Source organism: Trachurus japonicus, chromosome 18 (assembly GCF_045865225.1).
Source record: "Trachurus japonicus isolate A0001 chromosome 18, Traja_1.0".
NCBI lineage: Eukaryota > Metazoa > Chordata > Actinopteri > Carangiformes > Carangidae > Trachurus > Trachurus japonicus.
Window position 1 is genome coordinate 6,470,526 of NC_140924.1, and position 11,978 is coordinate 6,482,503.

An 11,978-nucleotide genomic window follows, 5' to 3' on the forward strand; every position below is an offset into this window, starting at 1 on the left:
GAGGGGAGGGGGTGTTGCGCAGGTATCGATGTGTGGAGGGGAGGGGGAGGGGGGAGAGGAGGGGAGGGGCGCGTGTCCGGGGCAGTGGGAGGAGGCACCGGGATCGCGCGTGTCAGCATCGCATGCAGCCTATAAAGTGGATCATGATCCGGGGAAAGTTTTACCTGTTGTTGCTCCGCAGCAGAGAAGAAGCAGCAGCAGCATCTTCTCCTCTGACTCTGACTCCCGACGGTTTATCTTCTTTTTCTTTACAAAACTTTTCTAAACGAATATTTTCCTGACACTTTGGACACAAGAGAGGAGCAGCAGCGGGATTTAAAGCGTCAGAAAGTCGTTAAATCGGGATTAATTTGTGACGGAGTTTTCCATCCAAGGACTGAACTCTGGAAACAACAGGTGAGATTTTCATTTCTGCATGTTTTATTTTTTTTTAAATCACATGAACAGAGACTATAAGAGTTAAAATAAATATGTGAAAGTTTCCAAAACATCAAGTGAGATGTTACAGCTCCAAAATATAAAAGTGTGTGATGTTTCTATATCTAATAATGCTGTGTTTTTCAACCTTGGGGTTGGGACCCCATGTGGGGTCGCCTGGAATTCAAATGGGGTCGAACATGAAATGTCCCCCCAAAAAAATTACTGATAAAAATATTTTTTAAACTAATTATTATTCTTTTTAAACTTATGATTAAAAAACACCACACACAATCCTAAACAACTGTAGCCTATTCTGTACTTTTACTTTCTTGAATTTCTCGAAATTTGTGATGTCAAAATGGGGTCACGAGCCAGAAAAGGTTGGGAACCACTGATTTTAATTTCTGCATTTTATTTTTACTATTATTATTATTGTTATAAATCACATCAACAGAAACTTAGAGTTAAATTAAAAATGTGAAACATCAAGTCAAAAGTGTGTGATGTTTCTATATCTAATGAGTGTTTTTCCTTCCCCGCTGCAGCCATGTCGGTGACGATGATGATGATGATGAGTCTGGGGCTCGTGCTGCTGTGGTTTCCCCGCGGCGCCGAGGCGCGAGTCCGGCTCAACTCCATCAGGACGGTGATACTGAGGGAAGGACACGCGCTGCCGGTGAACCGCAGCACGTGGGAGCCGAGTCTGGACCTGACGGTACGTAGAAGAACCAAGTTACTTATATCTGATACACAGGTTATTATAGTGCAACGTATGGAAGATCAATACTGCACAGTTGAATGTTTTTTACACTGTAAAAACTCAAAATCTTACCAAGATTATTTGTCTTAATTCTAGTTAAAATGTCATTTCTAGTCAAAACAAATCTTATTGTGCTAAAAATAAGACTCATCACATTAAAAAGTAGCTTGTTTTTAGACACTATTTACTTTTTTCAATCACTTGAAATAAGTAAAAAAAGAAAAGCAAGTTTTTCTTTTTTGTTACAAGCACAAAAAACTTGCTTTCACTGGCAGATTTTTCTACTTATTTCAATTGAAAGTGAAAACAGTCTAAAAACAAGTAAATTTTTAGGTGATGAGTCTTATTTTAAGTGGAAACAGATTAGTTTTGATTAAAATTGAGACATTTCGACAAGAAATAAGACAAATATTCTTTGAAAGATTTTTTACAGAGTTTTTACAGTGTGCGTGTCTTATTTTGAAGCCATTAAGTAACAAGTTGAGTTTGGACAATGTAAGATTGTGTGACATTAAATCCAGATTAAGACCGAATCAAGATATCAAATACGAGACCAATATTCTGATTTTGTATGTTTCTGATTCAGTTTAGTTGAAAAGTCAAAAATTAAGTAAAAATTGGCGTAGTGTGTTTAAGGAAATTAAAAATAGAAAATGTAAATAAATGTTAAATCTGTCTCTGTCTCTTCAGCTGTACCAGTGTATGAGCGACCTGGAGTGCAGCGAGGGCAGCTACTGCCACGCCCCCTCCAAAGGCCCCGCCCACTCCCGCTGCCAGACCTGCCGCAAGAGGAAGAGGCGTTGCCACAGAAACGGCATGTGTTGCCCGGGCAACCGCTGCAGCAACAGTAAGATTAAGCTTCTTTTTTTACATACAATGTAGCCGACAATGTATTGTCCGAAAAACAACAACAAATGTATGGAAGATCAATGCTGCCAGGAACAGAAAAAAAAATTTTTTTTAATTTATTTCACAGATGTTCGTCTTAGATCTTGACATTTTTTCCTACAAATTTTCATAAATCTGATCTGAAAGCAACTCAAGTTAGTGTATTTAACTATCTAAGTATAATAGACAATGAATATACACTGCAAAAATTAAAAATCTTTCCAAGAATATTTGTCTTATTCCTTGTCAAAATGTCTCATTTCTAGTCAAAACTAATCTCTTTCTACTTAAAATAAGACTCATCACGTAAAAATTAACTAGTTTTTTTAGATAATTTTCACTTGTTTCAAACAAATTTTCATTTGAAATAAGTAGGAAAATCTGCCATCAAGTTTTTCGTGATTGTAATAAGAAAGAAAAACTTGCTCCACTATCAGATTTTTCTACTTATTTCAAGTGAAAATACGTTTGAAAGAAGTAAAAAGTGTTAAAAACTATTTACTTTTCAGGTGAGGAGTCTTTTTTTTTTTTCAAGTATAATGAGATTTTGACTGAAAATAAGACAAATATTCTTGGTAAGATTTTGAGTTTTTGCAGTGTGAACTTTGTTTTTTGGCAGTTGGACAGTCGTGTTTGACAAATGAACCATTGACCCCCATCTTTAACTATTTCCTCTCCTCTGCCCTCAGATATCTGTGTTCCCGACGTCGACAGTTTTGTGTCTCAGAGGATCCCAGACTCGGACGGAGAGATGAGTCCGCTGTCCAAAAAGAAAGGATGGAGGAAGAGAGACAGAGCGGACGCCAAAGGAGCGACTGTTAGAGGTGAGTTTATTGCTTCAGAAATGTCAGTTTTGTGTTTTTCGTTTTAAAGGGATAGTTATCATTTTTTTAAAAGTGGGGTTGTATGATCTACAAATAGCCCCTAAGTACTTAAATTGCAGTAGAAGACTCTCTGCACTCCTCTCGTTAGCAACGCCAGCCCATAATAGCCCTGCCCAGAGATTGTGTTTGATTGAGTGTGTTTTTTTTCAGGTAAAACTTCTTTTAGGCCGTGAAAATAGACCGTTTCTTTGGGTCTGTTCACAACACTGTATGTTGTGAATCTCTGGGCAGGGCTATTATGGGCTGGCGTTGCACTGCAAAAAGTCAAATATCTTACCAAGAATATTTGTCTTATTTCTAGTCAAAATGTAATTTCTAGTCAAAACTAATCTCATTCTACCTAAAATAAGACTCATCACATAAAAAGTAGCTTGTTTTTAGACACTTTTTACTTCTTTCAAGTCTATTTTCATTTGAAATAAGTAGAAAAATCTGACAGTGGAGCAAGTTTTTCTTTCTTATTACAAGCACACAAAAAACTTGCTTTCACTGACAGATTTTTCTACTTATTTCAAATGAAAATTTGTTTGAAACAAGTGAAAATGATCTAAAAACAAGTTCATTTTTAGGTGATGAGTCTTATTCAAAGTGGAAAGAGATGAGTTTTGACTAGAAATTAGACATTTTGACAAGAAACAAGACAAATATTCTTGGAAAGATTTTGAGTTTTTGCAGTGTGCTAACGGGAGGAGTGCAGAGAGTCTGCTACTGCAATTAAAGTACTTTAGGGGCTATTTGTAGATCATACAACCCCACTACTATCCCTTTAATACTTTTTACCTAATTGGTCGTTAACGCTTGTTTTGTCCATCTCTCTCGGTCTCACCAGGTCAGGTCGGGGATCCTTGTCTGCGCTCGGCCGACTGTTCGGACGGTCTGTGCTGCGCTCGCCACTTCTGGACTCGCATCTGCAAGCCGGTGCTGCAGGAGGGACAGGTCTGCACGCGCCACCGCCGCAAGGGCAACCACGGTCTGGAGCTGTTCCAGCGCTGCCCGTGTGGCGACGGACTGAGCTGCCGGACGCTGAGAGACCCCAACGCCAATGCCAAACCTTCGCCACCTTCATCTTCATCATCGTTGTCGGCATCGGCGTCACTCTTAGCGGCTGCAGCGAAGTCCAAGTTTGCATCATCCTCGTCCTCTTCCTCTTCGTCTCGCCACTCTTCCCCTCACACGTCTTTGCTGTCTTCATCGACGGCAAAGTCCTCGTCGTCGTCGTCGTTGTCGGCGGTGGCGAAAACGAGACTTCACGTGTGTCAGAAAAACTGATGGAAGGCCGAACGGACGGACAGAATGAAGGAGGAAAGACAGACAGACAGATGGATGGACGGAGGGGAGACGTTCGTTCCTCTCTCTTCTCTCTCTGCTCATGACCGAACCCCAGACCAGAGGGAGCGAGAGGCAGAAGACGAGACCGAGACCGAGTGAAAATGGCGGGAGGGGAGGGGTGAATAACCATACCTGTTTACACCTCCCCCTCCTCCTCAAAACTGTTCCCAGTGTCTCCATGCTAATTCGCTTCCTGTCAGTCGGCATTCACACAACACAAACTCTTTGTGGCTCAGATCTGGTTTCCTCTCGGTGTCTAGACGAACTGAAACCACTTGTTTTTATAAAAAAAAATCCAGTTTGACCCCATTTGCATCGTCGGGACAGGAAGCAGCGGGCTTTGAGGATTGTTTCAAACAAAACACACTGCAGAAATGACTAGAAAATGGAAAAAAAAATGACATGCTTTCAGTACCGGTGAATTTTATATTCAGTTTTCTACATTTTGTTGACAGAATTAGTAAAATCCCCCAAAAATGTTGAGGTTAAAGTTGTGATTCTTTCCTCTCGGTGTCTAGACGAAGTGAAACCACTTTTTTTTAAAAATAAAACAATCCAGTTTGACCACATTTACATCGTCGGGACAGGAAACAGCGGGCTTTGAGGATCGTTTCATGTGCTGGTAGATTTGAAAAAGCCAGAAATGACTAGAAAATGGAAAAAATAAAGGTATTTTTATTCTCACAACTATAGAAAATGATGTGCTTTCAGTACCGGTCTACACTGCAAAAACTCTAAATCTTACCAAGAATATTTGTCTCATTTCTAGTCAAAACAAATCTCATTATACCTAAAATATGTATATACATACATAGTTATACATAAAAAGTAGCTTGTTTTTAGACACTTTTGACTTATTTCAAGTCTATTTTCATTTGAAATAAGTAGCAAGTTTTTCTTTCTTATTACGAGCACAAAAAACTTGCTTTCACTGGCAGATTTTTCTACTTATTTCAAGTGAAAATTAGTTGTTGAAATGATCTAAAAACAAGTTCATTTTTAGGTGATGAGTCTTATTTAAAGTGGAAAGAGACTAGTTTTGACTAGAAATAAAACATTTTGACAAGAAATAAGACAAATATTCTTGGAAAGATTTTGAGTTTTTGCAGTGTATTAATAACTCACTATTTTCTCAAAGATGCTGGATTGTACTGATACAAGTTGATGGTGTTTCAGTTAGCTATAAGAAATTCAGTCACAAATTTAGCCGTTTATTCCACGTGTGGTGAATTTTATATTCAGTTTTCAATCCAAAAAAATGTTGAGGTTGAAGTTGTGATTCTTATTTATTCTCTGTTCTCTGATATTGGAGGAAGACGACGGTGAGAAAGAGCAACAGAAACCATATTCACTCCCTAAAGGTGTGACGTATTTGCTTTGAGGTTTGCACTGTTGTGATTGTGAGAGTTATTTTTCTATGAGTTGTTCCTGTATATTTTGGATGGATGTTGGTTGGTGTAATTATTTGTCTGTTTATGTTGTCACTCTGCCCGGTTTAGTTTATTTGGGGGTGTTATTTCCACTACTTTTCAGATGTAAAAATCTATAAAATCAATCAACAAGTGTTTGTGATTAAAAGGATTGTTCATTTCCAACGTGTCTGTGTGACTGGTTTTTGGGACAAACTTAAGTATTTTGTGTCAGATTCTTTACTAATGTGTAATATAGGCCTAATATTTGATGCAAAAGTAACTTAATGTTCTTAAACTACCAAAAGTAAAAGTAAAAGACTCCATAATTAAACTGTAATCCATGCACAGTGTGGTCTTCTATAAAATGTGCATAAAACGATTTCAATTAGTTTTTCTTTAAAAAAAAATTAAATTGTTTAAGAATATTTTAACTGAGCTGAACATGGTTGAAATACGTTGGCAGGATTGTCCAACATTTTCCACTTTTATTAAAGAAAACAAGACTAGAACTAACATTTAACATCAGAGGGAAATAAAAAAAAAAAGGTCTCCATCTGTTCAGCCCACATGTGTCTAAAACCTGGCGGTAAGTGTTTTTCTCAGTAGCTGATGAAAACTGTTGATAAGATTAACAAAGAGGAAAAGACGTCCCCACGGGGAAGTGATCCCATCTGAGCAGATAAAAAAGTTATTTATGACCACAGAGTTAAAGCTCAGCCTCAGATATTTAACTGTTTGCAGATCTAAATATCTGTCAGACGTGCAACAGATGAGTTCTGTCTTCATCTTGTCAAGGAAAAACTATTTAAAAAACATGGTCTTGTCTTACAATTAACTTTCAATTCAGCTCAGATTTACTTTTAATTAGCTGAGTTACGTCATACCTTTTAAACATTCCCGCTACAATTGGCTAATGGGAAAGTCGTAACTTTCCTCATTGTGGCCAAACCTACGAGGAATTTCTGATTATTTTTTTTATGTTGTCGGAAAATCACATGAAGTGCAAGAAATAGATGTTTAATAATATTTTTTTTTATCTGCTCTAATGCAATTTACAACATTAGAGCAGATTTCCAAACAATTTCCAAACGGCTAATTAGCAGGCTTGCTAACAGGCTAAATTAACTTTGCTAGCAGTGACTCAGCATAATTTCCAAAGCCAAACAGGATATCATTAGATAGCTAATGTCCATGTTGTTTCGATGGTTTACAATTTATATTAAAAAAAAACCCAAAACAACTAAATCCTGTTCATTATGTCGCTAAGCTTTTGACGGGCTAGCATTAGCCTACTTTAAAAACCCAGCTCACTTTTGTGTTACTTTTCCAATACATCAGTCCAGTGTGTTTCATTCAACACTATTGTTAAATCCTTAACAATCCCTACAATCTTTGTTTTTTTTAGAAACACATCTCTTTTGCTACATTTGCTCCTCTCGTCCCCATGACTCAACTTCAACTATCAACAGATGACGAATAACAAGTTTCACCGACCTTGTCGTCGTATTTGCTAGCAGCTATTCCACAGATAAATGCAGCGTTTGAACACTGCAGCTCTTTGCTAATCTTCATTTGTAGTGGGTTTTTTTTTTCTCTTTTCTGTAGCTAATGATTTACAGAGTAGATAATGTGTCCTGTTTACACGGGGCTCAGATATACCTACATGTTACTTTACAGGCATGTCTCTGTGGCGCAATCGGTTAGCGCGTTCGGCTGTTAACCGAAAGGTTGGTGGTTCGAGCCCACCCAGGGACGGACGGTTTTTCACATCTCGATGTATCATCCCAATTCTATAAGGAGAGGGACGACTTCAAGAAAATACGAGATTTATCCAACAATACAAATTCATACCATGAGTGTAATTTATGTGAAGCACGTAGTTGATGAGAAATCTTAGCTTTAAAACTCAGGCTGGACCTGAAATATGGAATTAATATGGTTAATATTTAGCATTTTATACATTTGAATCATAATGAGGACATGCAGATTTAAATGAATATGTACTGTAGTAATGTGTGCAACTTTTTTTTGTTTTTGTTTTGTGTCTCCAAACCTTCCTAGAATAGATTTTGATCTTCTGGAGTCTCACTGAAAACAAGAGAGAATGCGTATGTGTGTCTCCTTTTTGTGGTTGATAGCTGTTGGGCATCACTGTCCTTAGTTAGTTAGTTTGGCTATGGTTGTTATGAAGATAACACACACACACACACACACACACACACACACACACACACACACACACACAGACACACACATACACACACTACTTTTTTTTTCCATGCTTCTGTGCAGTGTGTTTCCCAGCTTCCCTATTAGTGCTCGTTCAGTATAGGTCAGTGACACACACTTATCTGCATTATCGTCACTTTGCCATCTGTGTTTCCCGGTTTCCTTGATGTCACAGCTTTATTTCACACTCATCTCAGCTCGTCTTCCTTGTTGTTTCCAATGATAATAGGATTACAAAGGTGAAGTACATCAGCGCATTCTTTCTGCCCTGAGTCACCGATTATTCATCTGACGTTGAGGCCTTCTGGTTAATGTTACATTACTTCACTGTATTCAAATGTGTGTGTTTACCATCAAATGTGGGATGTGCTGAAATGACTATGTGTGTGTGCGTGTGAGGCAGGCAAATGAGGACTTTAACGCACTACGAGGACATTTCGATTTATGAGGACGTCACAGTTTTTCTTAATTGTATTGGCCAATTTATCAAAATTTTCTCTAAACTGTTAAGTGCAGTCATAACAAGAGTTTCATACATCATTAAAAACTAATTATTGTAGGTTTGAAAAAGGTTAAAAATCGCCAAAAAAAAAAAAACAATTGTTCTTGTGTCAGTTCATTGTCCAGTGCCACCAAAATTGTTATTGTTTGAATAAAATTGGTCATAATGTAAAGATGATTTTTCACCACAATGGTCAAAAATTATGATTATGATTATGATTGTTTTGTAAAAACTGCAAAAATTACATCCCTGTGAAAATCAAAATTGAAAACACACAACAAAAACCTTGATTTTTGAACTTTACTCTTTTGCACACATGCAATACAACTTAGATTTGAGCTCAATTTTTGGAAAAATGCTTCTCTCAGTTGAGAACTGAAGTGAAATGAATGAGAAAAAACCATAACATAAGTGCTTCATATTAACTTTTATCTGGTTCACGATGAGCATTGAGCAGATTATGGTCTTTCTTTTTCAGGCATGGGCAGTTCTGTCTCTAACTTTATTGACAAACGGCTGCTGCACATTGACACTGCATGAGGCTTGAAATGTCCCTTTAAATGTAATCTGCAGGGATGTTCGTCACTTTTACAGCCCAATAAAGCTACAGAGCGACGGACAGATGGGGGAGGACTGGTTATAATTTAACCAGTAACCTCCAATACACACACACACACACACACATGTACAACAGCCCATAAATTAGACCAGGAAGTGTAGCTATCTCCGCTCGTCTCCTCAGGTAAAGTAAAGCTGGTAAGTCTTGCATTTTGAATAGTGTAAATTGATTACAGAGTTGATTTTTAACCTTTTTTATAGCAGGTGAATCACCAGCGGTTATGTTTTATCATTAAGTGCCAACTTCTCCAATAGAAAATGACATGAAAGGAAAAGGAAGCTCTGGATTATTGAACTCTGCCAATTTTAACTTAACAACATTATAAAACAACAATATAAAAACACAGATTATAAAATAACTAATATCTAATCAAAGCTTGAATTTTTAAAATCCTGCCTCCTTAGATGGATCCTGTCAGCGAACACAGGCGCCATGGCAACAGCCTTGTTAATATCCTCAGTGGGTGGAGTCGCCAACACGACGGCGGTGGAAAGCGGAACGTGCTGGCATTGAATGTGCTGTTGCTAGGTGACAGGCAAAGTGGGAGGAGCTCCGTGGGGAATGCTCTGATTGGTGGGTAGAAATCCTAAAACTAAACTAAACTTATTGAATTAAAATTACGTAAAGTACCGATAACAAGATGCAGAGAAAATTTAACAAAGTACAAAGAAAATGTGAGTGACTAGCGCTATATGTTACCGACTTGCTAGACCGTTAGCCGTTATATAGCGTAAACAAGTTTAAAACTAAACTTGTTGAAATAAATCATGTAGCTACAGTACTGATTATAAGATGGAGAGTAAATTTAACAAAGTACGAAGAAAATGTGAGTGACTAGCGCTAGTATGTTAGCCTACCGACTTGCTAGACCGTTAGCTGTTAAATACTCTTCTGAGTAGCCATGTAAACAAGTTTAAAACTAAACTTGTTGAATTAAATCATGTAGCTACTGATAACAAGAGGCAGAGTAAATCATCATCATGTAAAGTAGCTACTGATAACAAGATGGAGAGTAAATTTAACAAAGTACGAAGAAAATGTGACTAGTGCTAGTATACCAACTTGCTAGACCGTTAGCCGTTAGCCATGTAAACAAGTTTAAAACTAAACTTGTTGAATTAAATCATGTAGCTACAGTAGCCTACTGATGACAAGAGGCAGAGTAAATTTAACAAAATACGAAGAAAATGTGAGTGACTAGCGCTAGTATGTTAGCCTACCGACTTGCTAGACTGTTAGCCGTTAAATACTCTTCTGAGTAGCCATGTAAACAAGTTTAAAACTAAACTTGTTGAATTAAATCTTGTAGCCACAGTAATAACAAGATGGAGAGTAAATTTAACAAAGTATGAAGAAAATGTGAGTGACTAGCGGTAGCACCGACTTGCTAGACCATTAGCCGTTAGCCATGTAAACAAGTTTAAAACTAAACTTATTGAATTAAATCATGTACTGATAACAAGAGGCAGAGTAAATTTTACAAAGTACAAAGAAAATGTGAGTGATTAGCACTAGTATGTTACCGACTTGCTAGACCGTTAGCCGTTAAATACTCTTCTGAGTAGCCATGTAAACAAGTTTAAAACTAAACTTGTTGAATTAAATCTTGTAGCCACAGTACTCAAAACAAGAAGGAGAGTAAATTTAACAAAGTACGAAGAAAATGTGAGTGACTAGCGCTAGTACCGACTTGCTAGACCATTAGCCGTTTGAGTGACTAGTGCTAGTATGTTACTGACTTGCTAGACCGTTAGCCGTTATACTCTTCTGAGTAGCCATGTAAACAAGTTTAAAACTAAACTTATTGAATTAAATCATGTAGCCACAGTACTGATAACAAGATGGAGAGTAAATTTAACAAAGTACGAAGAAAACAAGACTAGCGCTAGTATGTTAGCCTACCGACTTGCTAGACCGTTAGCCATTCTCTTCTGAGTTGTAAACAAGTTTAAAACTAAACTTATTGAATTAAATCATGTAAAGTAGCTACTGATAACAAAATGGAGAGTAAATTTAACAAAATACGAAGAAAATGTGAGTGACTAGCGCTAGTATGTTAGCCTACCGACTTGACCGAAGTCATCAGAGAAACTCTTCAGCAACTCTAAAGGGAAACCGGCGGGCCGATCTTCGTCTCAGAGCTGACAAAACTCTCCGGTAAGGCATCTTGAGCGGTCAAATGCCGCTAACGGGACGAGATCGGTCAAAACGGAGGGTTCAAGCAAAGACGCTTTATTTTGGTTCAAGCTAGCTACATCGAGGGTAGGTTAGCTTCCTATTTCAAAGTTAAAGCACAAATTATATCGTCATGGTTTTCTGTATGTAAAGGGCAACGGGTGTTTTTTTTTTTGTGAAAGTAACCGGAAGTGCGTTGGTCACAACGGCTAGCTTGAGTAGCGCCGAAACGAATTTGTCCGAACAAAATTGTAAACAGCTGATATTTAGACAAATTAACGACACACTGCTGATCTAAGCGGCTACTTTCTCGCCTAAAAATGTTTGAAATGTCGATAAAGTGATATATTTACAGAGTTTAGAGCTAAAATGAAATCAGGTTCTGACTGCTGATTTCGGCTCGGGTAGGAGGCAGGCTAACACTACCCATACACTTCCAGCGTTTGAGCTAAGCTAATTAGCGACTTTAGGTAGGAGGCAGGCTAACACTACCCATACACTTCCAGCGTTTGAGCTAAGCTAATTAGCGACTTTAGGTAGGAGGCAGGCTAACACTACCCATACACTTCCAGCGTTTGAGCTAAGCTAATTAGCGACTTTAGGTAGGAGGCAGGCTAACACTACCCATACACTTCCAGTGTTTGAGCTAAGCTAATTACGGGCGATACGGCTCTATCTCCCTTGTTGCTGCACGCACAGTTGAAAGGATGGTGTCTATCTGCTGGTCATGGACTCGGGAGTGAGACAAGACACAAACTTT

At 38.0% G+C, this 11,978-nt stretch overlaps 1 protein-coding gene and 1 non-coding gene across 2 annotated transcripts; both read left to right on the top strand.

Annotated features, from left to right (window-relative positions):
• Nucleotides 1-961: 961 nt before the first annotated feature.
• LOC146968527 (dickkopf-related protein 2-like) lies at nucleotides 962-4,221 on the top strand. The gene is made up of 4 exons (XM_085759086.1): nucleotides 962-1,135; nucleotides 1,871-2,027; nucleotides 2,758-2,892; nucleotides 3,782-4,221. The coding sequence occupies exons 1-4, from the start codon at nucleotides 968-970 to the stop codon at nucleotides 4,219-4,221; spliced, it is 900 nt and encodes a 299-aa protein (XP_085615212.1). The 5' UTR covers nucleotides 962-967.
• Nucleotides 4,222-7,374: 3,153 nt separating this feature from the next.
• On the top strand, nucleotides 7,375-7,448 carry trnan-guu (transfer RNA asparagine (anticodon GUU)). Its single transcript has one exon. It is a non-coding gene; the product is annotated as a tRNA-Asn (tRNA).
• The last annotated feature ends 4,530 nt before the right edge of the window (nucleotides 7,449-11,978 follow it).

Bases quoted from the DNA above. Each gene is read 5' to 3' on its own strand.
- LOC146968527 (XM_085759086.1), top strand. From the start codon at position 968: ATGTCGGTGACGATGATGATGATGATGAGTCTGGGGCTCGTGCTGCTG. The intron at 2,028-2,757 runs GTAAGATTAAGC...CTCTGCCCTCAG, and splicing joins GGGCAACCGCTGCAGCAACA to ATATCTGTGTTCCCGACGTC. The intron at 2,893-3,781 runs GTGAGTTTATTG...CGGTCTCACCAG, and splicing joins CAAAGGAGCGACTGTTAGAG to GTCAGGTCGGGGATCCTTGT.